The 27,091-nt window shown below is 47.1% G+C and overlaps 7 protein-coding genes across 15 annotated transcripts in view; 3 read left to right on the top strand and 4 right to left on the bottom strand.

Moving 5' to 3' along the window:
* The window catches only part of LOC137668024 (zinc finger protein 721-like), a 164,933-nt gene that overhangs the window by 33,438 nt on the left and 104,404 nt on the right, over positions 1–27,091 (bottom strand). The window lies entirely within an intron of this gene.
* LOC137668043 (C-type lectin domain family 2 member B-like) lies at positions 70–5,602 on the top strand. The gene is made up of 6 exons (XM_068409336.1): positions 70–481; positions 2,870–3,024; positions 3,529–3,630; positions 3,891–4,072; positions 4,327–4,430; positions 4,806–5,602. Exons 2-6 carry the CDS (start codon positions 2,937–2,939, stop codon positions 4,942–4,944), a joined length of 615 nt encoding a protein of 204 aa, XP_068265437.1. The 5' UTR covers positions 70–481; positions 2,870–2,936; the 3' UTR covers positions 4,945–5,602.
* On the bottom strand, positions 5,665–10,066 carry LOC137668039 (killer cell lectin-like receptor subfamily B member 1B allele C). 3 transcript variants are annotated; one of them, XM_068409328.1, is made up of 6 exons: positions 9,447–10,066; positions 7,935–8,033; positions 7,495–7,635; positions 6,886–7,040; positions 6,635–6,744; positions 5,665–6,064 (listed from the first exon to the last, which is right to left on the bottom strand). In XM_068409328.1, the coding sequence occupies exons 1-6, from the start codon at positions 9,544–9,546 to the stop codon at positions 5,899–5,901; spliced, it is 771 nt and encodes a 256-aa protein (XP_068265429.1). In that variant the 5' UTR covers positions 9,547–10,066; the 3' UTR covers positions 5,665–5,898. The 3 variants fall into 3 exon arrangements, with proteins under 3 accessions (XP_068265429.1, XP_068265432.1, XP_068265431.1); XM_068409331.1 differs by having other exon boundaries at positions 5,931–6,064; positions 7,495–7,615; XM_068409330.1 differs by having other exon boundaries at positions 5,931–6,064; positions 6,834–7,040.
* Positions 11,496–16,811, top strand: LOC137667641 (C-type lectin domain family 2 member B-like). The gene is given in 6 exon segments (XM_068408585.1): positions 11,496–11,570; positions 12,640–12,752; positions 14,929–15,027; positions 15,771–15,943; positions 16,312–16,418; positions 16,601–16,811. Coding segments are annotated over 5 exon segments (648 nt in total). The 5' UTR covers positions 11,496–11,570; positions 12,640–12,694.
* LOC137668047 (butyrophilin subfamily 2 member A2-like) lies at positions 14,055–22,400 on the bottom strand. Of its 2 annotated transcripts, none has more exons than XM_068409339.1 (5): positions 22,115–22,400; positions 21,632–21,962; positions 19,644–20,687; positions 18,528–18,624; positions 14,055–17,874 (listed from the first exon to the last, which is right to left on the bottom strand). In XM_068409339.1, the coding sequence occupies exons 4-5, from the start codon at positions 18,601–18,603 to the stop codon at positions 17,363–17,365; spliced, it is 588 nt and encodes a 195-aa protein (XP_068265440.1). In that variant the 5' UTR covers positions 18,604–18,624; positions 19,644–20,687; positions 21,632–21,962; positions 22,115–22,400; the 3' UTR covers positions 14,055–17,362. The 2 variants fall into 2 exon arrangements, with proteins under 2 accessions (XP_068265440.1, XP_068265442.1); XM_068409341.1 differs by having other exon boundaries at positions 19,417–20,687.
* Positions 16,774–24,767, top strand: LOC137668038 (E3 ubiquitin-protein ligase TRIM39-like). 6 transcript variants are annotated; one of them, XM_068409322.1, is made up of 7 exons: positions 16,774–20,694; positions 21,614–21,709; positions 22,255–22,467; positions 22,549–22,571; positions 22,685–22,800; positions 23,475–23,534; positions 24,436–24,767. In XM_068409322.1, exons 1-7 carry the CDS (start codon positions 20,632–20,634, stop codon positions 24,633–24,635), a joined length of 771 nt encoding a protein of 256 aa, XP_068265423.1. In that variant the 5' UTR covers positions 16,774–20,631; the 3' UTR covers positions 24,636–24,767. The 6 variants fall into 6 exon arrangements, with proteins under 6 accessions (XP_068265423.1, XP_068265424.1, XP_068265425.1 ...); XM_068409323.1 differs by having other exon boundaries at positions 24,451–24,767; XM_068409324.1 differs by having other exon boundaries at positions 24,454–24,767.
* LOC137668046 (histone H1B-like) lies at positions 25,069–25,937 on the bottom strand. The gene has a single exon (XM_068409338.1). It carries the CDS (start codon positions 25,716–25,718, stop codon positions 25,107–25,109), a length of 612 nt encoding a protein of 203 aa, XP_068265439.1. The 5' UTR covers positions 25,719–25,937; the 3' UTR covers positions 25,069–25,106.

Consider the following 27,091-nt stretch of genomic DNA (forward strand, 5'->3'; position numbering starts at 1 on the left):
AACGAGAAGAGCCAATTCAAAGCCACATTTGCATAGCCTCACCCCTTGACTTTGGGTGCAAACCGTTTCAAAACAAGCGAAAAAGAAACCAAATGCCAGAAGGGTTGAGAAATGGCTGCAAAACTTTAGGGAGCAGGGAGAGCGGGGTGCCTTCAGCAGCACCCACCTGTAGGGTGCTAAAAAGGGCTCTGCTAAAAATCCCCACTCGGCTGGATTTATTCAACAAAAATAGACAAAAACCACCTCAAAATTTCCTTTTCTTCTTGGAAACTCTGAAGCACAAAGCTTAAAGCATCCAGCAGTTTCTTGACGTGGTCCTTCATGCTTTTGCCTTATCTACGAGCCCCAAGACACCCCAAAAATTGGCGTGTGGCCAACGTCGCGACCCGTCGCCGTTGAGGAAGCGCATCGATCCCGCACCCAACGACACTCGAGCTGCACGGGGAAGTTATTTATAGGCTGTGTACGCTCTGCCAAGAGGGTGAGTTCTGGGGAAAGAGGCTTCTTGTCTATAAAAAAATGAGTCTTGTTGGGTCAGTCCCGGCTGGAGCGATGCTGGGGTTGGGGTGGGGAGGACAACGCGGAGAGAGGTGTCTTGTTTTGAGGGGGCTGAAATAATGAAGTGGCTAAATTAAAAGTGGCAAATCAGAGGGTAAAAAAACCCCTAAATACACGACTTTTCAGCTGAAAATAAAGCTTTTGCCACCACGGGTGCCCTGTGCCTCTTTTATTGTGGTTGGTTTGAGATTCTGGATGTGTTTTGGGGTTTTTTTAAGCTGTTTTTTAGGGTTGTTTTTCTCTCTGTTTTGCTGCTTTGAAAGCACTTCTCGAGTGCTGATATTTTCAGCCTTTTCTAGCTGTCAGGGTTGCTTTTTGTGGAAGGGAATGAAGAAAATCATGGTGAAAAGAGGCAAATTATAAATAGGACTTAAATTTGTGGGATTAACAGTGAATTAGTGAGCAAACTGGCTGGAAAATGCAGTGGGCTTGGAAGGGTTAAAACCTGGGCAGGAGCTCGGGCTGCCTTGGGGGATCTCTTAATTTTTGAGGGGGGTTAAACCTCAAATCTCTTAATTTTTGAGGGAGGATGAACATCAAACCTCAAATCTCTTAATTTTTGAGGGAGGGTGAACGTCTGCAAGGTCTTTTTTAGGGGAACTTTGTTTCATTTTCACCGTCGTCATTACAAAAGCAAAAACATCAAAAGCGAAACAATTTTTCAGTTTAAAGGAAGTGAACCTTGGAGCAGGGACTTTCTTCTTTTATTCTCAAGTCAATATTCTCATTTCTCAACTACTGTCTTAATAATTCAGTTGTAACAGCCCAGAGCTGGAGAGTTTCCAGCTCAAACATTGCTCAGAGATAGGGCTGGGCTTTGGCAGGGTTGTGTCCTTTCGTAAACACTTAAACTCCCTTTGAACTGTAAATTGTTAAATTAGAGTTTTCTTGCAATAACTTTTAATATTTAAACTCCCTTTAAACTTGTGGGTTTTCTCCTTTATTCTTGTCTCTTTTTTTTCCCTCCTCTCTGTTCCCCCCCCTCCTTTTGTCCTCCTCTCTATTTTCCACCCCCCTCTCCTTCTATCCTCCTCCCTCTTTCCCTCCTCCCTCTTTCCCTCCTCCCTCTTTCCCTCCTCCCTCTTTTTATCCTCCCCTCTTTTCCCCTCCCCTCTCTTTTTATCCTCTCTCCTTTCCCCCTCCTCTCTTTTCCCTCCTCTCTCTTCCCCCTCTCTTTTTACCCCCACTCCTTTTTTCCCCTCCTCTCTCTTTTTTCCTCCTCTCTTTTTTCCTCCTCTCTTTTTTCCTCCTCTCTTTTTTCCTCCTCTCTCTTTTTTCCTCCTCTCTCTTTTTCCATCCTCTTTTTTCCTCCTCTCTCTTTTTTCCTCCTCTCTCTTTTTTACCCCCTCTCTTTTTTACCCCCTCTCTTTTTTACCCCCTCTCTTTTTTACCCCCTCTCTTTTTTACCCCCTCTCTTTTTCCTCCTCTTTCCCCCCCTCTCTTTTCACCTCTCTCTTCCCCCTCTCTCTTTTTTCCCCTCCTCTCTCCCTTTCCCTTCTCTTTTAAATATCTTTTTACCTTTCTCCCCTCTTTCTCCCCTCTTTCTCCCCTCTTTCTCCCCTCTTTCTCCCCTCTTTCTCCCCTCTTTCTCCCCTCTTTCTCCCCTCTTTCTCCCCTCTTTCCCCCCCTCTTTTCTCCCCTTTCTTTCCCCCTCTCTTTCCCCCTCTCTTTCCCCCCTCTCTTCTCCCCTCTCTTTCCCCCCCCCTCTTCCCCCCCCCTCTTCCCCCCCCTCTCTTCCCCCCCTCTCTTCCCCCCCTCTCTTCCCCCCCTCTCTTCCCCCCCCTCTTCCCCCCCCCTCTTCCCCCCCCTCTTCCCCCCCCTCTTCCCCCCCCTTCCCCTCCCCTCGTCCCCCCCCTCTTCCCCCCCCTCTTCCCCCCCCCTCCCCCCCCCTCTTCCCCCCCCTCTTCCCCCCCCTCTTCCCCCCCCTCTTCCCCCCCCTCTTTCCTCCCCTCTTTCCTCCCCTCTTTCCTCCCCTCTCTTCCCCCCTTCTTTCCCCCTCTCTTTCCCCCCTCTCTTTCCTCCCCTCACTTTGTCTTTCCTCTTTTCATCTTCCCTCTCTTTGTCCTTCCTTCTTTCTTCCTTCTGTCTTTCTTCCTTCTGTCTTTCTTCCTTCTGTCTTTTTTTTCCTCCTCCCCCCACCCCGATGTGTTTTTAGCATCGGACAAACACTCTCCCCTCCCATTGCTTCCACCACAAGGTCTTGGGGTGTTGCAGAGGCCAAAAAGAAGCCTCCAGACAGCTCCGTGGGGTCTCACAAACCCCATCATGGCTGGCTCTGGGTTTCCTCAGCCTTTTCCTTGTTGACACGCAGCCTGAGCCACGGCCGTTGCCGACCGCGGCAGATGTGAACCGCCAGCTCCGACGCTTCTCCACCCACCATGGGGAAAGGAAACCAAAACCCCAATTCTTCAGACCAAGAGGAAGTGTTGAACAACTGCAACGATGTGGAGAAAGATTGCAAATGGGGTAATGCTGGGGAAAAAAAAAAACAATGCTCTGAGTGAGGGTGGGGGGTGGGAAGAGCATCTCGCTCTGGTGGAGCACCGGTGGGATGGGGATGGAGTTTTTGGGTGGGTACAGATCGACCCAGGCACGTCGACCCTAAATTTCACGACACAGCCACCTCTAAAGGCTGAAAAGCCCTAAATTCATCACCAAGTCCCCAAACATCAGTGTCCTTGAAGGACTCATGTCTGCTCTCCCTGCCTTGAGCCTCTGCGCCCTCTCCCCACCCTCCTGAGCCCCAAAAACTTCCCCATCCCATGTGGGGCTTGGGATGGACTCAGAATCCATCAGAAAAGGGCAAAGAGAAGGAAAAGGACTCAGCCCACCCCCTCTCCTGCTCTTTCCTCCCCCAGAAAACTTCCCCATCCCATCTGGGGCTTGGGATGGACTCAGAATCCATCAGAAAAGGGCAAAGAGAAGGAAAAGGACCCAGCCCACCCCCTCTCCTGCTCTTTCCTCCCCCAGAGCCCATCACAAAGAAGCCAAACTGGGCAGCAACGTTCCGCTCGTTCAAGGTGCTCCTGATGCTGGTTCTCCTCATCTTCATCCTGCTGGTGGCCTTGATTGGTGAGTCCCATCCAGGCGTCCCCCATGGGAAGGACCCGGGCCAGGCACCCTTGTTTTGGGGAAGGGAGGATGGCAGGATTTTCCCAGCTCCCCTAGAAAAGCACCAAGCTCATTTTTTTCCCCCAAACCATGACCCAGGTGTCCTGGCTCCTCTCTCGGTCACACCATTCCCTTTTCCAACGGCATCATCCCTAATGAATCTCATTTTCTTGCTTTTTTTAGGGCTGCCTTCACCTCTCACTCATTTTTTTCTTTTTCAGTTGTCCTTTTGAGATCCCCTTTGCCTCGCCCGGACTTCTCCCACGTGTGCCCACATGACTGGCTTGGTTTCCAAGGGAAATGCTATTATTTTTCTGAGGCTGAGAGTAATTGGACCGCTAGTGAGGAAAGCTGCAAGGCCATGGGAGCATCACTGGCCTTCATAAGCACCGTGGATGAACTGGTGAGAACTGGGCTGAAGCCCCTGCACTAGCACCAGGGTGGGAAACATGGGGAAAAAAAATAAAACACAACAAAAAAGAGATAAAAAAAAAACAGACCAAGGACCTGCTTGGCCCCAAATTGCACCCAATGCTGTAGCCAGGAGTAGGTGCCTCGGGGAAAGCACCATCTCTGGGTGGGGTGATGGATGTGGGTGGGAAAGAGGAGGTGGAGAAGACAAGACTGGCTGAAACGTGACGTTTCTTTGCTTTGAAGGCCTTCATTAGACGCTATAAAGGCAGAGCTAACCATTGGTTTGGGCTGCGGAAGGAGGACAACGAGAGCTGGCAGTGGACCAATGGCACAGCCTTCAACAACTGGTCGGTCCCTCTGTCCACGCCGGGTGCTTGGGGTTGGCAGCTGGGGCAGGTTGGCTTCTTGGTGGGGTTGGAAATGGTCCTGGGGAGGCTGTTGTGTTGCTTCTTCCCACCCTTGGATGGGATTTCTTAGAGGGTTTGGGATGATCCATCCTGGGATGGGGACCTTGTCCTGCCACCGTGCCCAAGCAGCCCCAGGCTTTCCATGGGAGGTTTGGGATGGATCAAGGGTGCTGCACACCAATCCCCTATTAGATACCTTCAGCTGAACACCACCCCTGCTCTCCTAGAGAGGAAATCCTACTTTTTCTTAATTTTTTTGGGGGGTAGCTTGCTTCTTTTCCTCCTTTTGCTCTCCTGAGCGTGTCGGCGTTGCAGGTTTGAGGTGCGGGGTGGTGGATCCTGTGCATACCTGAACGAGGAGAGGATCAGCTCGTCCATGTGCCACACCGAGAAGAACTGGCTCTGCAGCAGACCCGACGACTACGTCCTCTGGAAGCAAAAAGCGTATCCGTAAAAAAAGACCCCAAAAACGGGAGTTCTGAAGGAGGAGCACACACATTTATGTCACCAACATTTATATCACCGACATTTATGCTTTTATGCGATTTTTCCTGCTCTGACAAGCTCAACTATCATCCATCTGTCACAGCTACTGGGTCATTGCATCAGGAAAAAGCTCGTTGAGTATTTTCCAAGTGGTTTCGAAAGCAGGATTTGGACTATAAGCCAGTCAGGTCAGTCAGCTGCTCACGTGAGTGAGTTAATTTGCATGAATAGATTTTCTTCCTGTTGGAAGAGGATGAAAAAAGGATGGGGGGGTGGGGGTGGATTTGGTGAAATGGTGGATTTGTGTGGATTTGGAATGTTTTAGTGTTTTTTTAAAAAAAAAACCAAAAAGAATCAACAAAGAACCAAAAAAAACCCAAAAATCAACCCCCAACCTGCCCCCCCAAAATTCTCAAAGCCAAAAAAACACCACAAATTAAAACAACAACAAAAAATAATCCCAAACCAAAGACAAAAAACCCAAAAGACAAAAAAAACCCCAAACCTTAAACCCCCAAACCCAGTTGCCTGCCTCAGTGGTGCCCGAGGCGCCAGACCCCTTACCACAGCTATCGTTAGTTGTAAGCCAATTATTTTTAATTAAACTTTGCTATATTTCCAGTCTATTTGATGCCGCCTCTACTCTTCTTTACAAACCTTGTTGTTATTTCAACGCATCGAAGCAAAACCAGTTTTCTAGGCTTTTATTGATGCCGTAGCTCTGTTGACGCAGCACCTTGGGGCATGGACATCTCTGCTTTCCCAACTTGGGGGGTCATCTGTGCCCCCACCCCAAAAAAATTGTCTTGACCCACGTGGGAAATGCATTTGCCAACCCCAAAATCCTCCGTAATGGTGAAGACGGGGCTGGTTTCACCCCAAATCTTGGCAGCAAGCGTCTCGCAGGGTGGACGTTTTGGGATCAGATGGAGACATCACATTTCTCTCCATCTCCCACCATCGATGGGGAGAGCTGGAAAGGGTCTTTCTGGCAAACCCACTCGTGTTCACCGTTGCATGTATCACCCTCCAACCTCTTATCTTTCAGTGTCCAGCACCCTTCGTCCATCTTCTGCAGGGTGCCAAATCTGCAGAACCAAAATTTTATTGCCCGTGAGAAGCAAGTTCTTCCAGGCTTGCAGGAGAGGGGAGGTGGAGGGGGGTTTCTCCTGCCCTTTTTTCTGCACCATCTCATGGTGGGTTGCCCAGATTGGAGGGCAGGTTGCTGTGCTTGCGAGAAGATCTACAAGGAGCACGCATGGGCCATCAAAAGCCGTGTTCGTAGAATGGTTTGGGTTGGAAGGGACCTTAAAGACCACCTAGTTCCAACCTCCTTGCAACGGACAGGGACACCTTCCACTAGACCACGTTGCTCCAAGTCCCATCCAACCTGGCCTTGAACACTGCCAAGGAGGGGGCAGCCACAGCTTCTCTGGGCAACCTGGGCCAGGGTCTCAAGCGTTGGAACAGGCTGCCCAGGGAAGTGGTGGAGTCCCCATCCCTGGAGGGATTTAAAAGACGAGTAGATGTGGTGCTGAGGGACATGGGCTAGTGGTGGCCTTGGTAGTGTTGGGTTAATGGTTGGACTCGATGATCTTAAAGGCCCTCTCCAACCAAAACAACTCTATAATTCTATGATTCTGTGATTCTACACTCACATTTTGGCGTTGAGGGATGTGTTGTCCACCCATGTCCAGCTCTTGTGGGATGATGTTAATCCGATCCACACCGGCTGCAGGCCTCCACCTGTGATGGTCTTGATGTACTCCTGGGAAATGGAGGTGACCGGAGGTTTCGTGGGGTGCAAAGCCACGGAGTAGCCTCTTGCTACCAGAGACTTTTTGCTCCCCTGCCCACCTGAAAAAATAGGACTTCCAGGTCCTTTCCAAGCCTTCTCCTCCATATTTACCTTCTCTTCCTCTTCCCGGAGCACTACCAGGTGAGACTCCTGATTTTCGCAGCCTTTCTTGCCTTCGGTCCAGTTCCCCTTTTCCTTGGAGAGCTGGTAGCATCTGTCCCTGTAGAGATGCCAGTCCTGGGGACACAGCTTGCAGCCAGCACCAGCTGAAGAGGAGAAAGAGCCATGAGACACCTCAAAGGGTGGTCAAGGTCTTCCCTGACCACCAGCTGAAAGGCACCAGGGGCTTCCCCATCCCACACCCCGGCTCTTTCCCCATCCTTGAGTTTTTTTCACGCTGTTGTTGTGGTTTTTCCTTCTCAGCCAGCGGAGAGAAGGTTGATTGTGGTGGGGTGACCACAAGGACACTAATGGCTGGTTGGGATGGAGGAAGGGTGGTGAGGAACCTCCTCCCTAAGGTTGACCTTGCTCCTTCGTGGAACAGAGGCCAGCAAAAATTGCACGCAAAGAAGAATTCTTCCTTCTCTTTTTGGCCAAACAACCCTTGGTGGACCACCAACTCGCATCTCCAAGGGCATCCTTGCAGCTTGGTGGGAGGAAAACCCCACCAAAGGTCCCACCTGAGCATCTCCCAGCAGAGCTGAGTGGGAAGGGGGTTACCTGTGGGGCTGCCCCTCTGGGGCTTGCAGAAATACCATATCAGGGATGCCAACACGCATCGCTCCGTGCGGTTCCTTCCCTGGATCTCGCCGCCTTGCCGGGGAGCGCTGGGCGTCGCTGGCTGTAGAAAGCCCTGAAAAACTTGGAGGAACCATAAAAACCCACAAAAACCATGTAGGGTTGAGTTTATTTTGTACAACTCTCCTTTTTCCAACCTAATTAATTAAGCCAGCCTGCAAATCATGGCTTATATCCTCCACCCGTGTTTAAAAGCTCCGGGGATAGGCCGGGTTTATTTCAGAGAAGGTTTACTCTTGGTGACCGATGCATCTCGTTGTATCTGCGCGGGGCAACCTCATCCCCCACCCAACAAACCCCAATTTCCCCTCCAAACCCGCTCGCTGGGGGTTGAGATGTAGATAAGAACGGGTTTTACTCACCCTGCACGCTCAGCACCACCACCAGCACCAGCAGAACGAGGTGGCCCAGCCCGCTGGCTTTGAGGAGGACCCCGTGCCACCGTGGGCACAAGGCAGGAGCTGAAAGAGGCCACGTTTGCTTAAAAGAAATCGCACGTTTTCACGTCAAAAAGATGAGGGTTTTAGAGGAAGGGCCAAAAAAAAAGCCCCTCTGTCAAGCTGGTGAGGTTGAGCAGAAGTTTACAGCTGCTTTGCTTCCTCCGAGAAAAATAAATCACCACCGATGAGGTCTAGAGGTTGGATGCAGAAGTGAGGGCATCACCTCAGGGTGGTTTTTGAGGTGGTGGAGGGGCTGCAGGTAGGCTCTAGAGCAGCCTTGGGCACCCAAGGATGGAGCTTTAGACCTGAAACCTTCTGAAATTGGCTTAATTTAGAGCAGCTGGTGGTAGAGCTGGGTGTTGGTGGGACATGGGTCTCTGCAGACCTCATCTCCACCAGGATCTCAGCAGCTTTGCTTCCCATCAAGGTGCGTTGGCTCACGTTTGGCTTCTTGGGACCCATTTTTGCCGGCGAGTGAAGGGTCTCAAAGGCAAAACTCTTCAACCTCCAGATGTTTGCAAGCTTCCCTCTCCCCCATCGCTTTGTTTTCTCCTCTATGTAAGCCTTAGAGGACATTTAATCCACCCAACATTCTCCATGTATCTTGGAAACCTCAACGTGGGGATGGAGAAGCAAGAAAACCCAAAAGTCTTCTTCTCAAATCAAGCAAACCCAAAAGTCGTCTTCTCAAATCAAACTCAAAACACTTCTCAAATCAAACAAACCCAAAAGCCTTCTCAAATCAAGCAAACCCAAAAGTCTTCTCACATCAAGCAAACCCAAAAGTCTTCTTCTCAAATCAAACAAACCCAAAAGTCTTCTTCTCAAATCAAGCAAACCCAAAAGTCTTCTTCTCAAATCAAACTCAAAACCCTTCTCAAATCAAACAAACCCAAAAGCCTTCTCAAATCAAGCAAACCCAAAAGTCTTCTCACATCAAGCAAACCCAAAAGTCTTCTTCTCAAATCAAACAAACCCAAAAGTCTTCTTCTCAAATCAAGCAAACCCAAAAGTCTTCTTCTCAAATCAAACTCAAAACCCTTCTCAAATCAAACAAACCCAAAAGCCTTCTCAAATCAAGCAAACCCAAAAGTCTTCTTCTCAAATCAAACTCAAAACCCTTCTCAAATCAAACAAACCCAAAAGCCTTCTCAAATCAAGCAAACCCAAAAGTCTTCTTCTCAAATCAAACTCAAAACCCTTCTCAAATCAAGCAAACCCAAAAGCCTCCTCAAACCAAGCAAACCCAAAAGTCTTCTTCTCAAATCAAACAAACCCAAAAGTCTTCTCAAATCAAGCAAACCCAAAAGCCTCCTCAAACCAAGCAAACCCAAAAGTCTTCTCAAATCAAACCCAAAAGCCTTCTCAAATCAAGCAAAGGTTGAAATGAGCACCCACCACCGCTCTGACCCTCCCAAAAAAATTAGAACTTACCATGATGCTTCTCGGCAGGAGAAACACCATCCCCAGGATGCCTTAAATCAGCATAAACGATTTCCCCGGCCATGACCACCTCAGAAGGTTGCAAGAACATCCCAAGAGCAAAGCCCTCCTTGGGCAACCTCTCGCCTCATGACCGACCTGCTCGCGCTTGCGTCCGGCCGCAGGAAATGGCGTCTGGGCCTTTTATCTTCTTTTTTTATTTAAAAAAAAAAATACATATATCTTAAGGCCGAGGAGGGGGTCGGTGTCCTCCAGCCAGGAGGAGGTCACACGTCTGGAGGTGCAGAAACACCTCTGGGTTAATGGTTGTGTCGAGCGGTTGGGAAAACAGAGAGAGATGAAAAAAAAATTTAAATTAAAAACTTTAAATAAGGTTTTTTGAGGGTCAGGTTGAAGCGTATCAGGGTCTGGAGCAGCGTGGTTGGAGGTGGATAATCAGGTGAGGAGGAGACAGGCGAGATTTGGTGGTTCTGCCCCAAAATATTGGTTGCAAGGGACTTGAAATTGCTTATTTTTTTTCTTCTGCTCCTTTTGACACAACCAACAAGAGTCTGTTTTTCCTGCCTGTTTCTTGCAGGCTGCCAATGAAGTTTATTTTATTTTATTTTATTTTATTTATTTTATTTTTTTATTTATTTTATTTTATTTTATTTTTTCATTTTGTTTCATTTTCTTTTATTTTATTATTTTATTTTATTTTGTTTCATTTTATTTTTTAAATTTTATTATTTTATTTTATTTTATTATTTTTTTATTTTATTTTAATTTTTTTATTTTATCTTACTTTCTTTCACTTTATTTTCATTTTTTACCCTGCAAGCACATCCTCCTCCACCCCCGTGTGTGATTTTACACCATCCAGACCTACATTTCCTCCAGATTTGGGACACTTTGACCATCTCATGAAGCAACCACCAATCCCCAACCTACACCGACCTTTTTCCCCTCCTTTTTCCTCTTTTTTTAAAATTTTTTTAGTGTTTTTTAACCCCATTTGCAGCAGGTTTTGGCCAGTTCCATAACACCCCCAGCAATGTCTTTTTATAGATGTAGAAACAACAATTTTTTCCCCACACACCCAAAAACAGCAAGAAAAAGAAGCAGAAATTTGCCCCAAAACCTGCCAGCAGCAAGAAATGGGGTAACAGAGGAGAAACCTAAAGGTCCCATCAGGAAAAGCACTGACTTGTTAATTTTAATTTTAATTTTTATTTTTATTTTTATTTTTATTTTTATTTCTAATTTTAACTTTAACTTTAACTTTAATTTTAATTTTAATTTTAATTTCTAATTTTAATTTTAATTTTAACTTTAATTCTAATTTTTATTTCTAATTTTAATCTTAATTTTTATTTTTATTTTTAATTTTAATCTTAATTTTCAATTTTAATTTGAATTTTAAAATATTTTTATTTTTCCTTTCTTCTTGTTTTTATTTTTAGTTTAAAATATGTTTTGCCTTTTTTTTATTATTTCTTTTTTTTAACTCTTTTTTTTTTTTAATCCGCCTTCAGGCTTTGTTCACCTCATGGAAAGTTTTTGTGGTGAGCTGCTGTTTTACGCTTCGCTCTTCCTGCCCTCTGCGAAAGCGGCTGCTCTGGTGGCGTGTGACCACCACTTGAAAACACAAAAGAAAAAGAAAATAAAAGAAAAAAAAAGAAAAAATAAAGAAAAAGATAAAAAAAATTAAAAAAAAATATTTTTATATTTAAAAAAAAATCAGAAAATGGGCTGGAGGGAACCACCTGCTCATTGCTCCTCATCCTTGAGGCATCCTTGAGGTCCCTTTTGGGGTCATTTTCTCCTCCCACACCCCAAAAATAAGCATTTTTGGCTACTCCATCCTCTGAATTTAAAAAAAAAAGCTGAAAATGAAGGAAAAAATAGTGAAGAGGGTGCGGGGAAGGGAAACCACAGCGGTTTTGCTCGTGGGAAGATGCCCTTGGTCAGGCAGCCCCTTCCCCGTCTGCCCCCGAGGATCCTCATGAAAATCCCCCGGAAAAATAAATAAAAACCCCAAAACCACAAAAAAAATATTTAATTTTTTAATATATTTTCTGTTTCGTGTTTCTCGTAGCGGGAGAAGGTCGTGTCTTGGCATCGTGGTTGTTGGAGGTGAGGAGGGTTGGGATGAGCTGGGGGGGCTGGTGGGAACTGGGCTTGAAGTTTAATTGTGGGGAGAAAAGTTTAATTGGGGGGAGAATATTTTAATTGGGAGGAGAAAAGTATTTAATTGCAGGGAGAAAAGTGTAATTGGGGGAGAAATTTTGATTGGGGGGAGAAAAGTTTGATTGGGGGAGAAAAGTTGGGGAGGAGGAAACTAATTGGGAGGAGAAATTATTTAATTGCAAGGAGAAAAATTTAATTGGGGGAAAAAATTTGATTGGGGGAGAAAATTTTAATTGTGGGGAGAAATCTATTTAATTGGGGGGAGAAAACTTTAATTGTGGGGAGAAAAGTTTGATTGGGGGGAGAAATTATTTAATTGCAAGGAGAAAACTTTAATTGGGGGGGAAAAAGTTTGATTGGGGGGAGAAATTATTTAATTGCAAGGAGAAAACTTTAATTGAGGGGAAGAAGTTTGATTGGGGGAGAAAATTTTAATTGTGGGGAGAAATCTATTTAATTGGGGGGTGAAATCTATTTAATTGGGGGGAGAAAACTTTAATTGCAGGGAGAAAAGTTTGATTGGGGTGAAAAGTTTGATTGTTGGGAGAAAATTTTAATTAGGGGGGAGAAAATTTTAATTGAGGGGAGGAAACTTTAATTGGAGGGGGAAATTTTAATTGGGGGAGAAATATTTAATTTAGGGAGAAAAGACTGGGGGAGAAAAGTTTGATTGGGGGAGAAAATTTTAATTGTGGGGAGAAAATTTTAATTGGGGGGAAAATAATTGTGGGGAGAAAAGTTTGATTGGGGGAGAAAACTTTAATTATGAGGAAAAAACTTTAATTGTTGGGAGAAAATTTTAATTGGGGGGAGAAAATTTTAATTGGGGGGAGAAATTAATTAATTGCAGGGAGAAAACTTTAACTGGGGGAGAAGACTTTAATTGCAGGGGGAAAAATTTGATTGGGGGGATAAAATTTTAATTGAGGGGAGAAAATTTTAATTGGGGGGAGAAAACTTTAATTGGGGGGCAGAAAAATCAATGTCCTCCCATCGTGGTTTTGCTTCACGACAGCAACTTCAAAAAAAAAAGGAAACCAACCACCTTCCACCTGCGAAACCCCCCAAAAATGAAGGAAATGAGGAATTATTCCGGGTTTTTGGGTGCGGAAAGGAGGAAGCGAGCAGGTAACTGTAGAGCAATGAACTGAATAATCGCTGGGTTTTTAATTTTTTTTTAATACTTCACTAATTTGAGAACAAAACCACCTGATATAAGGGGAGGGGTAGGAAAAAAAGCAGCTTTTTCTAGCACTTCCCTCAGGGGAAAATTTTTGTCGATCAGCAGGTGGAATTTTTGCTCTAAACTGTCTCATTTTGGGTCATTCTTATATATGATTAATCCTCCCTGACACACTTGAGTCACGGGTTCTTTAGGGTTTGGGGTTTTTTTTTTTTATTTTAATTCCAAATTTCTGCTTTATTCTGAACTAGAATAAAGATATTTTTGAAGAGCTGAAGTGTTAAAAAAAAATAAATCTGGGATTTAAGGCCCCAGAAATAAAACTGGGATTTAAGGCCCCAAAAAATAAATCTGGGATTTTAAGGCCCTGAAAAATAAAACTGGGATTTAAGGCCCCAAAAAATAAATCTGGGATTTAAGGCCCCGAAAAGTAAATCTGGGATTTAAGGCCCTGAAAAATAAAACTGGGATTTAAGGCCCCGAAAAATAAAACTGGGATTTAAGGCCCCGAAAAATAAATCTGGGATTTTAAGGCCCCAAAAAATAAATCTGGGATTTAAGGCCCCAAAAAATAAAACTGGGATTTAAGGCCCCAAAAAATAAATCTGGGATTTAAGGCCCCGAAAAATAAATCTGGGATTTAAGGCCCCGAAAAATAAAATGGGATTTAAGGCCCCGAAAAATAAAATGGGATTTAAGGCCCCAAAAAATAAAACTGGGATTTAAGGCCCCAAAAAATAAATCTGGGATTTAAGGCCCCGAAAAATAAAACTGGGATTTAAGGCCCCGAAAAATAAATCTGGGATTTAAGTCACCCCGAAAAATAAATCTGGGATTTAAGGCCCCAAAAAATAAATCTGGGATTTAAGTCACCCCGAAAAATAAAACTGGGATTTAAGGCCCCAAAAAATAAATCTGGGATTTAAGTGCAGTTTAGACACATCAGCAAAATATTTATTCATCTCTGCCTTCCCTTCAACACCATTTTAGTTCTCCTGACTCTTCCTCCCATCTCCATCAGCCTCTTGGTGCAAAATAAGGTAGAAAAGGGGTTTTTTTTTGTCTTTTCCATCATTTCTACTCAGCTAGGGACTAAGATTTTGAGGAATGTTTATTTGAGTTGGCATATTTGTTGATTTTCTTATTTGTTGATTTTTTTTAATTTTTGATTTGTTGATTTTTTTATTTTTGATTTGTTGATTTTTTTATTTTTGATTTGTTGATTTTTTTATTTTTGATTTGTTGATTTTTTTATATTTGGCTTTTTAAAAATTTTTAATTTAAAAAAAATAAATTTAAATTTTAAAATTTTTTAAATTTCACGTATTTGGTTCCTGACTTACTTTCTAATATTATTTTTGCATGGGGGAGGAAGAGAGGAAAGGAGGGTTTGTCCCATGAGATTTGGTTCAGGTGAAGATGGGGAGAAAGAGGGGAAAGATAAAAAAAAAACAGGAAGTCCCCCTGGACAAAAAAAATGAGATTTTTAGGTAAAACTCTTAGGAAACAGAATTTTCTTTGCTCATGGTAGGGAAAAAAGAGCATGTTCTAGATCACAAGACCCAGAGATGGAGTCACCATGACTCAGATCATCTGCAAGACCCAAAGTGTCTCAGTTTAGGTGGAGAAAGAAGCCCACTGAGCTTTAATAATGAAGTAAAACCGAGAAATTAAAACATAATTTTAATTATGGTGCATTTCAGAGCAGTTTACAGCTGGACTTGGGGAGGAGACAACGTTCTCCTGCTAAGGAAGAGTTCCCAACAGTAAAAAAATACATAATTTTATGCCACGTGGAGAAGAAATGTTGAGGTTTCCACCCAAAATGACAGCAAGTCCACCTGGCGTGGGGAAGAGACTCATCATCTGGGCATCAAACGATGCTTGGCCTTCAGGAAGGCTCTTCCCAAAGATGCTTTTGAGGAGCATCACCCAAGCGCTCTGATGTGGGGCTCGGTGCTCTCCACGATGGCCCAATATGGGGAGGTTGTGTTAAAAGTCCCCTTCATCCTCCAGCAAAAGGAGGAAAAAAAACCATCTTTTGGGCCAACAGCCTGGACCTGGCACGTGTTGCTCCTCTTGGTGCCCCCACAAAGGCGTTGAAGGTCTCTTCTCCTGCAGGTTACAGCCTTGAGATGAAGCCGGAGGCGCGTGTTGCCTGTCAGGTGACGATGGCCGTGCTGTTCATGGCTCTGCTCGTCACAGCCATCACTTTTGCAGGTGAGTATCGAGGTTTTCATCTCATGGGGAACGTCTCTGAGATACTTTGGGTTGTTGTACGTGTGCCAGATCCCACCTCCATGCTCCCAGGGAAGACGCAGCCCAACCCAAGAGGCTGTCCTCTCCAGGAGAGGGACATTTCAATGAGCAGAGAAGCCTTTCTACAGAAGACCAAACCCATCTCCTCTGTGTAGGAGCTGATGTCATCTAGAAACCCTTAAAAAAACAACAGAAAGAGCCATGTCACAGGTACAGTCATCTCAGATTTCCCAAAGGTGTTTTTTTTAGAAGATGGGGCCATTTGCTGCTTGTCCAAGATGTTGGCATGAGTCCCACCAAGCCAAGAAGTCTGCAGGAACAAGAGAACTTCCTTTTTCTGTCCTTTGCCCCTCGCTACTTGTGCATTCATGACAGACAACAATACCTAGGGGCACGTTTAGGGATAGAGTATTCTGGAAATCCTCTTAAAACTCGTATCTTTGAAGGCCACCACCCTGTTTTCTTCTTTGAAGGTACAGGCACCCACATTTCTTGTCCAACACCACAAGCTGGGCCATGACTTGAGCTTGTTTTCTCCCTTCAATCCACCCAACATATCTCTCAGTGTCTTAATTTTTCTTTCCTCACATCGTTGAGGCATACACAAGACTTTTGGAGGCCACAGGGTGGAGGATGACCTTCCCCACCCCACAGAGGCAAGGAGAAGGTGTTGCTCCTTAACGCTGTTGCTCTGTCGATGACAGTTGAGGCTTTTCAGCCTCGTCCCCAACCCTGCTTTCGGTGTCCGTTCGACTGGATCGGGTACAGAGGAAAATGCTACTATTTTTCGGAGGCTGAGGGGAACTGGACATCCAGCCAGGACAACTGCTCAACTCTTGGTGCTTCCTTGGCCATGCTGGACACCGTGGAGGACTTGGTAAGGAGACATGAGAATGTGCCACCTTTTGGTTTCTTTGACTGCTCTGCCAGGGTCTTCCTTGGAAATCTGGGGTGAGGAGATGGGGAAAATGGTTTTCTTGAGGGTAGGTCATCATGGGTCTCTTCAAATTTATCACCAAAGTCAACCAATGCAAGAACTAGAGAAAAAAAGCCCCATTTCTATGAAATAATGAAGCTTTGCCTTAAAAGTTACACTTTTTGGAAGGTTCAAGCACCAAAGGAGCACGAGCAACTGGTAAAACGTAAATTATTGGTTGGAAGAAGGTTTCTGCAGGTGGTGACCCACTGGAGATGTCCCAAAGCCCCATGACCTACCATAAAGCCTTTCTCCTTCCTCTTTTTCAGAGCTTCGTGATGAGATACAAAGGCATCTCGGAGCATTGGATCGGCCTTTCAAGGGAAGATGAGGAGCAACCATGGAAATGGGTGAACCACTCACATTTATCTCCCCTGTGAGTCTGTTTTTCATCATCACATTGTTGGTTGGTGTTTCCTCAGCCCCCAAGAATGCACATTTCTTCTTGAGGATGACTGAGAACCGAAGTCAAGGAGGAGGGGAAAGCCAACGTGTGATTTTTCTCCTTTTTCCTGGTGTCCCCCCATCTGAGGTGGGTTGTCTCATCTGTCCTTCCAGGTTTCAGATCCGTGGTGGTGGCCTCTGCGCCTACCTGAAGGACAACGGGCTCAGCTCCGACCGCTGCAGCGCCGAGAGGAGTTGGGTTTGTAACAAGCCCGAGCTGCAGAGCCCAAGCAAGGTCAACAGGACGAGATGGGCTCAAAATCTTTGCATCAGCTCCTGAGGAGCTGCAGGGAACGCTCCTCAAACCCAAATACCCGGCGCATGATAGAGAAACAAATTAAAAACCTCAAAAAAAAAAACCCAAGAAAAGCAAACTCAGGGGAAAAAAAAAAGCCTATTGCCAAAAATTGGTGAATAAGACCCAAAGTTGGCATTGGCCAACCCAACTTTGCCATATGACTGATGAAAAATATCTGGTGGTTCCTCACAGCACCCCTGAAATTCACACCTGGTGATGACTTATTCATAACCCAACCGCAAAGCAACCGAGTCAACCTGTGACCATACATGGCTCTGTATCAAAAGCAAGATGATTTTGGGAGGAAAACCCAAGTTTTCAGCTCAAAACCAGCTCATTGAAGCCCAGCTCCCGTTTACGAGCTTTGGATGAATTTAACGACGGTGGCTTTCAGTTGAGACGCTGAGCTTGGACCCGAAATCCCCTGGATATAACCCAAAATGGAGACATCTAAGATGGAGGTAGGAAATGCTGAAGTGGAAATGACTCCAAGACCTGGAAAATAAGAGTTGAGGAGCATCAAGGAGCATTTCCAAACACCTTGGAGCAACCAGCTTCGGGGCGGCCCTGCTGGTGCATCAACCTTTGGGGGACAGTTTGATGGTGGAGAGGAGCACGCAGAAGTAGGGGAAGACCTTCTCTCCGCTGAAGGAGGCCACAGGGAAGGTGAAGATGCGTTGGCGGCTGCTGACAGCATAGAAGGAGACCTGTCCCACCTCGTAGTCCAGGTAGACCCCAATCACCCCGTTGAGGAGCGGGACGGAGGTGTTGGAAGGAGCTGTGAGGGCCACACAGAGCTCATCGTACTTCTGCAAGCCCCAAATCTCAGCGTTGGGCTTGAAGAGGACCCGGCCTTTCCTCTGAATGGACTCGCGGGCCACCCCAACGGCCCAGAAGCGCCCGTTCGCCTCCACCTCCCAGTAGTGACGGCCTGAGGTGAAGCCCTCGCTGCCCAACATGCACGGATCTGTGTCAAACTGGCCCGGACCCTCAGGCCACCGGCATCCAGGCCTACCCCAGGTGGCCTCTTTGAGGTCCTTGGAGAGGATCACCTCGGGACCCGCCGTGGTTGGATCCAGGGTCACGTCCACTGGAGAGCAAAACAGAGAAGGAATCAGAAGCCAAACTTAAGTGTAGAGGACACAAACCCCCAAAAATCTCCTTCACTGGTTACTTTTCAAGAAGGGAGAGGAGTGGTGAGGTTGGAGACGAAGGAGCCAAGAGATGGAGGTTGGAGATGGAGGTTCTCCAGTTGAGGTTGGACATGGAGGAGCCAAGAGATGGAGGTTGGAGATGAAGGATCTCCAGCTGAGGTTGGACATGGAGGAGCCAAGAGATGGAGGTCGGAGATGGAGGATCTCCAGCTGAGGTTGGACATGGAGGAGCCAAGAGATGGAGGTCGGAGATGGAGGATCTCCAGCTGAGGTTGGACATGGAGGAGCCAAGAGATGGAGGTCGGAGATGGAGGCTCTCCAGTTGAGGTTGAACATGGAGGAGCCAAGAGATGGAGGTCGGAGATGGAGGATCTCCAGTTGAGGTTGAACATGGAGGAGCCAAAGGATGGAGGTTAGAGATAGAGTTTCTCCAGGCAAGGTTGGAGATGGAGGAACTAAAAGATGGAGGAACCAGCGAGATACAAGGTGGAGCTGGAGGATCTCCAACTCCAATGGACACCTCACTTGATGCAGCCCAGCAAACCTTCAGGAATTGGTACTTTGCTCCTCTCTGGCCACCTTTAGTTACCTTCAAACTGTTTTGCCGTGTGATAGTCCAGGGCAAGATCCCACGTGCGCGGCCGTGGTTTGAGGAAGAAAGCCATCACGATGTCCTCCCCTCCCGGCTAGAAAGGAGAAAGAAAGAATAAAATACAATTATTGTCCTACAAATGGGCACATCTCGGCTTTTCACCCCTTTTTATGTCACAAAACGGGTCCAACCACGGCATTTAATCAAAATACTCAAAAGAAAATGGCGGTTTTTTCCCCAGCAGTTGCCAAGGAACTTGGTTTATTTATGGGAAGACCCACAGAGGTGGATTAAATCTATTAATTCCCCAAAGACTATGAAAGGAACATGAGGAACACGTTGGGATGGACCCATCATACCTTGTAGATACGATTTTACCCCAAAAATCCCCATTCCTTGTGCCGGCTCAGGGATGAATCCATCTTAAATCCCTCTCACCATTCATTTTCTTGGCCAATCAAACCCAACAAGGTTTATTTGAGGGAGAAAAATCCTTAAAATTGAGATAACGATTAAGGATTGATTGATTTAATCCTTAAATTGAGATTAAACTCACTTGTGTCCAGAGAAATCCTGCAAGAGGGGGAGAAATTTACCCCTGGCCCCAGGGAAATGTGCACGGGGGAGATAAGAGCTGATGTCGAAGGGCCTCGAATCCGTTTTCCAAGACCCAGCGTGGGGCTTTGAGTGCAAACAAGCGGTTGCCCACGGTAAAGAGCCCAAAAATTAGTAATAAAGCCCCAAAATGGTTGAATAAACCACATGGTGATGCTGAAAAATAACCAGGTTGCTGCTTTTCCACGTGCTTTCCCCAGTGAAACCGCAGAGAGGGGAATTAAAAAGTGAAAAGTGAGTAAAAGTGGGGAAAAAGGTGGGAAAAAATCACCTTTAAATTAAGATAGAAGCAGGAGCCGTGTTGTTTCTCACCCAAATTTCCCCAGCTGGATCGTTCCAGGGAGACAAGAAGCAAATAACCACCACGACCAACCACTTTTAAACCCGAAACAAAGATCCTGAGGGCAAAGCAAGGATAAATCCGCTTTCCTCTTGCTGATGGGATGGGGAGAGTGCTCAAAATCCCCTTCTTTTTCCCCAAAAAAAGATGTAACTCACCCGACAGTGCTGGGATTTTCCCCTCTCTCAAACCTTTCAGGATGTTCCTTGGTGGCACCGGCGCCGTTTTGGGGTTCCTCTGGCTGCTTTTCCTTCACCAGCTTCTTCTCCACTTGGTTTTTCCCCTCTTTTGGGTTTTTTTTTCCCTCTTTTGGGTTTTTTTCCCCTCTCTTGGGGATTTTTTCCCCTCTCTCTTGGGGATTTTTTCCCCCTTCTTTTGGGTTTTTTTTTCCCCTCTCTTGGGTTTTTTTTCCCCTCTCTCTTGGGTTTTTTTTCCCCTCTCTCTTGGGTTTTTTTCCCTCCTCTCTTGGGGTTTTTTCCCCCCCTCTTGGGGTATTTCCCCCCCCCTTTTGGGGTTTTTTTCCCCCCCTCTCTCTGGCACAGACTCAGCGAAAGCTCGGTCCCGTCTCTGCCTCCGCCAGCTTTTATCAGCCAGGGAGGGAGGAGGCATCCAATCTCCCACCCACAGATGGGGCCACGACGTGCTCGGACACCTCCTGCACCCTCCGATTGCACTTTTTTCCCCCCATTTCAGGGCCAAAGTAGGCGTTGAGGAGGGAAAAAAAAAATGTGCATTATTGCACCGCACGTAAGGCAGAAATTGGTTAAATTTTTGCCCCTGAGTCTGGCTGCGACACCTTCCGCGAGGCAAAATGCAGCTGAGGATGGGAGCAGCGAGGGCTGAGACAGCAAAGCCTGGAGAGGAGATGACTCAGGGGAGATAAAACATATTTAAAGTCATCCGTGGGCGAGGAAATTTGCTTTTCCCAGCTGGGAAAGTCGAGCGTGGGAACACCCAGGGGTGGTTCGAGGGAAGGCGGCTTCGCCCCGCGTCGCCACCAACCCCCGGCAGCGATTTCTCCTCGTCGGGAGGGAAGAATGGCCACAGCAGAGGCATGAAACCTCCATCTCGAAACTGGCCACGACGTCTCCACCATCATCTCCTGGTGTTGAAGAGGCCAAAAAACCACCCTGGGTGCCGGCAGCGATGGACGAGCAGCCGCAGGTTGTGGTCACGAAGCTTTTTGGGGGACCCGCTGAGACCTGCGAGGTGAGAACGTCTTTCTACGACCCATCGGGGCTCTTTTCCCCCCTCAAAAAATGGTGCAAAGGGGAAAATATTTTCATTTCTTGGTGGGAAAGCAAAGATACGGCGCCTGGTTGCGTTTGTGGAAGGGGAAATTTAAAGCGAGTTGATTCCTGCTTTCAAGGGAAGGCAGCGAGGTGGCTTTTTGGGGTGGATTATTTGCTTTCCTGACTTCTCCCCAAATACCTCTGACTTCTCCCCAAAAATACCTAAATCCCACCCCAAATCCCTCTGACTTCTCCCCAAAATACCTAAATCCCACCCCAAATACCTCTGACCTCCCCAAATCCCTCTGACTTCTCCCCAAATACCTAAATCCCACCCCAAAGACCTCTGACCTCCCCAAATCCCTCTGACTTCTCCCCAAAAATACCTAAATCCCACCCCAAATACCTCTGATTTCTCCTCAAAATACCTCAATCCTACCCCAAATACCTGACTTCTCCCCAAATACCTCTGACTTCTCCCCAAAAATACCTAAATCCCACCCCAAATACCTCTGACCTCCCCAAATACCTCTGACTTCTCCCCCAAATACCTAAATCCCACCCCAAATACCTCTGACCTCCCCAAATACCTCTGACTTCTCCCCAAATACCTAAATCCCACCCCAAATACCTCTGACTTCTCCCCAAATACCTAAATCCCACCCCAAATCCCTCTGACTTCTCCCCAAATACCTAAATTCCACCCCAAATACCTAAATTTCTCCCAAAATACTTCAATCCCTCCCCAAAATACCTCCAAACTCCTTCAGGGCCTCCCTTAGAGCATCCCGTTGGCGGCGGGGGATTTAAGATTTTCAAGGCAGGATTACACAAACAAGCTGGGCTGATTGCTTCAAATTTTGTGGGGTTTTTGGGTTTTTTTGGGGTGGATTCAGGAGAAAATCCAGTCTCACCTGCGATCCCTAAGGAAGGTGTTGGCGGAGTTTCTGGACTGGAGAGCGAGCGAAGAGAAGCGACGCCTGGATTACCTGGTACGGGGCCCCTCGGCGTTTTCGGCAGCCCAAAAAGGAATTCTTTGGGTATTTTTCTTTTTTTTTCCTCCCATCCCTCCGGCAGAAACACGTGGGATCGTCTCTGCGACGCGTCCCCGGCGCCCTGTAAAGCCCCAAACCCGGTCGGATCCTGGGCAGGTTTGGCGAGCGCCGCCTCCACGTGCTGCTTCTCATCCCGTCTTTAAATCCCTTTATTTTCGTGGCTCCGCTCGTTTTCATCCCAGCTCAAGTCCTAAAGGGATGGAATTAACGTGGAATTAACGTGGAATTAACCCTCCCCGCTGCTTCCCAGGGCCCTGGTGGATTTTGGACCGAGTATAAAGAGGGATGGCAACGGGGAAGGGAAAAGGAGAAGGAAAAGGAGTGGATTAACTGCTTAATTACCCTCTGGTTGTTAATTATTCACATCCCAGCTCTGCCCTGGTGTTACAGCTCCAACCAAAGCGCTTTGTTCCCTTAGAAAGGGAAAAATTCAGGTCTGGAGGTCGCGTGTGGTCTCGCAGGGGGGTTTTTATCTCATCCAGGACACGAGCGAAGCCGAACGGTGCCGCCTCAGGGCCGAGTTCGAGCGGCTGCGGCGGCTCCTGGCGGAGAAGGAGCGGGAGGTGCTGGGGCGGTTGGCGGAGCTGGACGCCGCCTTCGAAGCCACCCAGGTGGAAAAATCTTTACGGGTGGCCGAAGGGATCGTGCGGCTCCAGGGGCTCATCGGGCAGCTGGAGGCCAAGCGCTTGCCGCAGGTAAGACCCCTCCTTACTCAAACCCTCCCCCAAAGTGCTGCCTGTGGGGTCCTGAACCCCCTTTTTCCCCCCTTTTTTTAGGATATCGGGAGCATCCTAAGCAGGTACGTGGCGCTTGGTTGCTTCCCCTCCTGTGTAACGACTGCAGAGAGGGGCTTGGGCTGGGTTAAACATCCCTCACACCATTATCCATCATCTTCATCGTTTCTCTTCCCAGCTGGAGCGAAATGAAGCTTCATCTCCCCTCCGGGCTCCCCGTCGAGCTGGAGAAGAGCCTGAGCTCCTGCCGCCGCCAACGGGACGCTCTCCGGGAGGCCCTGAAGGAGTTCGGAGGTATTTGGGGAGGGATCGAGGTATTTGGGGAGAAATTTAGGTATTTGGGGTGGAATTTAGGTATATGGGGAGAAGTCAGAGGTATTTGGGGAGGGATAGAGGTATTTGAGGAGATATTTAGGTATTTGGGGTGGAATTTAGGTATTTGGGGAGAAGTCAGAGGTATTTTGGGAGGAATTCAGGTGTTTTGGGGGAAGTCAGAAATACTTGGGGAGAGGTCAGAGGTCTTTGGAGAGAAGTCAGAGGTATTTAGGGAGAGATATAGATATTTTTGGAAGTGATCTATGTATTTTGGGAGAAGTCAGAGGTACTTGGGTGGAATTGAGGTATTTGGGGAGGGATTTAGGTATTTTGGGGGAAGTCAGAGGTATCTGGGGAGGGATTTAGGGATTTTGGGGGAAGTCAGAGGTATTTGGGGAGGGATTTAGGTATTTGGGGGGAAGTCAGAGGTATTTGGGGAGGGATTTAGGTATTTGGGGGGAAGTCAGAGGTATTTGGGGAGGGATTTAGGTATTTTGGGGGAAGTCAGAGGTATTTGGGGAGGGATTTAGGGATTTGGGGGGAAGTCAGATGGATTTGGGGAGGGATTTAGGGATTTGGGGAGGAACAGGAGGTTGCTCAAGGGAAGGCAGCAGCAGGCACAGCACCACACTCACCTCCCCACCCCCTTCCAGACCTGGGGAGCCCCAAAATGAAGCCAGGAACAAGGACCATCTCCAGTGCAGAGGAAAAGGGTGAGGTGGCTTTTTTATGGTCACTTTTTTTCCTCGGCCTCCCCCACTGACCCACCTGGCTTTCCCCGCAGCAAAGGCAGCTCCGGAGCCCAGCGCAGCTCCTCTCCCGCAGCACTTGGCGGACAGAAAAAGCGTGAGGTGGGATGAAGAGGAGCGGGACAGGGAACCCCAGGGAGGCCCAGAGGCAGCTGGTGGCTGCGATGGGGTCACCCCTGGGAGATGCCAGACACAGATGTGACAGCCGGACTCGGAGAGGTGCCACCTTTCCCTCCGGATACCTGCCCATGTCCCCTCAGACACAGATTATTTTATATCTGAGCTTTTCTCTCTACTCAGATCTCACAAAAGGTGGCAGCTGCAGATCTCACAAAAACCTGTGTTCTGCCCCAAATTTACCTCCAGCAGTCACGCTGCCTCTTTAATTAGAAGCGGTGCTAATTTAATTAAGTCTTGTGGTGCTGAAATGTTGCTGCTCGCCGTTAAGGCAATAAAATGAAAAATTAAAAAAAAAAAACGACTTTTCAGTGCATGTGATGAATTTTATAACATTTATTAGTTCTGGGGCGCTGAGGAGGAAGGAGCGAGGGGTGGCAGGGTGCGGGTGCCGACCCGTGGTTGCATAGAGACGGCGGCGGACCTGGTTGAGAACTGCGCCGCCGGAGCCTAGCGACGGCTGCCGGGGTGGGCGGACCTGATTGGGAACTGCCCGCCCGCTCTGCGCAGCCCAAGCTCCGGCCCCCCGCGGGGAGGAGTCGCCGCTCGTCCCTCGGTGCAACCCATTTATTTGTTACCAACACTTAAGAATCAAATCCAATTTAATCACAAAATGATAAGTTTATGTTCTGTGTTAGGGTTTGTAACGTAGTTAAAGGATTGTTAAGTTTGAAACAAGTAACCATAGGCACGCCTGCGCAAGAAGGTGAAAAGTGCACAGCGAGGAAGACATACGGCCTTCATCTCACAGACCCCGGCCCACGACCACCAGGAGAAACTTCGCGTGCGCAACCAGCAGGAGTTAAAGGCGGAGACTATGGAAATAAATTCCCGGAACTCATTATAATAAAGACTGCCTTTTTCGGGATAGGCTATGAATATGTATAAGCGTCCTTGGATACGTGATGAATATGTAATTAACTTGCTATATAAATATGAAATGAACTACTGACGCGGCGCGCACGCGTTTTGGAGGACTACCTCCCCGTGCCGCCCAGCTGCAATAAAGCTGTGCCTGTTTCTTAATGCTACGTTGGTGTTAAAGAGGTTTTATTCCCGATTTCGGTGACATATTCACACGCCACCTTCCCCCTCGGTGCAGCCCGTTTACTCCCAGCTCCGCCCGGTGCAGCCGCTCCCTCGGTGCGGCTTTTAGCGATGCGGGGCGGCGCCCACCCCTCGCCGCATCCCTTCCTCACCCTCCTCCTCATCTCCGCCCCTATTCACACCTCGCCCATCCCTCCCGTGCAGCTTTTAGCACCGGGGCTGGGGGGGTAACGGCAGCTCCCGCCCAACTCCACACCTCGCTCCACTAAACTGCTTCAAGGAGGCTCTTGTAAGAGCCTTCAGATTCAACTTTTATTTATCCATCCACATGGCTACGCTTCGTGCTTCAGCCGCCGCCGGCGCAAAACCCCCGACCGCTGCCATCGGGTTCCCGATCGCTGCCATCGGGTTCCCGATCTGCGCCATCGGGTTTCCAGCCGCCTCCGCAGGATCCTCGGCCTCCTCCTCACCACTAGCCGCCTCCTCTGCCCGGCCCCGGGGGTTTGCCACATTCTTCACCCGCTTCACCGACTTTCTAATAGCGCGCCTGTCTCCCTTCCTCTTCCCAGCGCCGCGCCCACGGGCTTTACCGGCCGCCCTCCTGCGCCGCCCGGCTCCTTCCACTCGCTTCCTACCGGCAGGGCCGAGACAGAACGAACCGACGACGCCGCTGCCCGTCAGCCGGTGCAGGAACCCTTTGTCGAGCAAATCGGCGAGCGCTGACTTCAGCCGGTTGCTGTTGCGCAGCACATCGTACCCGTCGGCGGCGATAACCTTCTTGATGAAAGTGAACGAAGCGCCTTTAGAGGAGGCGGACGCGTAGACAGCGCGGAGGATAAGATCTGCCAGCGAGCAGCGCTCCCGCTTCTTCCGTACCGATGTCGCCCAGACAGAACCTTGACGGGGGGTTTTAATCCGCGGCATGGCCGGGCCGCCGCCTTGGCGCTGTCGCCTTCGCGCTGTCGCCCCGGAGCTCCCCGGAGCTCCTCCCTCTTGCGCTGTCGCCCCCTGACTGTGGGGCAAGCGTTGCCCCTCAGCCCCTTTATATAGCCTCGCGCCGGGCGCAACGAACCAATCACCGCGTTCGCATTGTTCCGCCCACACGCGGCGGCACGCGACCGGGGCAACCGCCGCGCGCCTCTGCCCTCAGCTTTCCCGCCGGCGCCAAAAGGGGGTTTTCCCGCCCCTGCCACCCTCAGGAAAAGCGCACCCCGCTGCAAGGGGAGGCCCAGAGCTGGGTTCAACCCCCCCACATCGCGGCCCTTCGTGTCGCCGCTGCCAGGCTCTAGGAAAAAGGTGTTAAAAAAAAAAACTTTTTTTAAAAAAAAGAAGTCTAATAGAGTCTAAAAAGAAAAAAAAGTCTAAAAAGAAAAGAAATGTAAAAAGAAAAAAAGTCTAAAAAGAAAAAAAGTCTAAAAGGAAAAAAAAGTCTAAAAAGAAAAAGAAGTCTAAAAAGAAAAAAAAGTCTAAAAAGAAAACCATTCCAAAAAGAAAAACTCCAAAAAGAAAAACTCCAAAAAGAAAAAAACCTCTACAAAGAAAAAAAAGTCTACAAAGAAAAAAAGTCTAAAAAGAAAAAAAAGTCTAAAAAGAAAAAAAAGTCTAAAAAGAAAAAAAAGTCTAAAAAGAAAACCATTCCAAAAAGAAAAACTCCAAAAAGAAAAACTCCAAAAAGAAAAACTCCAAAAAGAAAAACTCCAAAAAGAAAAAAACCTCTACAAAGAAAAAAAAGTCTAAAAAGAAAAAAAAGTCTAAAAAGAAAAAAAAGTCTAAAAAGAAAACCATTCCAAAAAGAAAAACTCCAAAAAGAAAAACTCCAAAAAGAAAAACACTCTAAAAAGAAAAAAACCTCTAAAAAGAAAAAAAGTCTACAAAGAAAAAAAGTCTAAAAAGAAAAAAAAGTCTAAAAAGAAAAAAAAGTCTAAAAAGAAAACCATTCCAAAAAGAAAAACTCCAAAAAGAAAAAAACCTCTACAAAGAAAAAAAAGTCTAAAAAGAAAAAAAAGTCTAAAAAGAAAAAAAAGTCTAAAAAGAAAACCATTCCAAAAAGAAAAACTCCAAAAAGAAAAACTCCAAAAAGAAAAACACTCTAAAAAGAAAAAAACCTCTAAAAAGAAAAAAAGTCTACAAAGAAAAAAAGTCTAAAAAGAAAAAAAAGTCTAAAAAGAAAAAAAAGTCTAAAAAGAAAAAAAAGTCTAAAAAGAAAACCATTCCAAAAAGAAAAACTCCAAAAAGAAAAACACTCTAAAAAGAAAAACAAACTCCAAAAAGAAAAACTCCAAAAAGAAAAAAAGTCT

Source organism: Nyctibius grandis, chromosome 10 (assembly GCF_013368605.1).
Source record: "Nyctibius grandis isolate bNycGra1 chromosome 10, bNycGra1.pri, whole genome shotgun sequence".
In the NCBI taxonomy this organism is placed as follows: domain Eukaryota; kingdom Metazoa; phylum Chordata; class Aves; order Nyctibiiformes; family Nyctibiidae; genus Nyctibius; species Nyctibius grandis.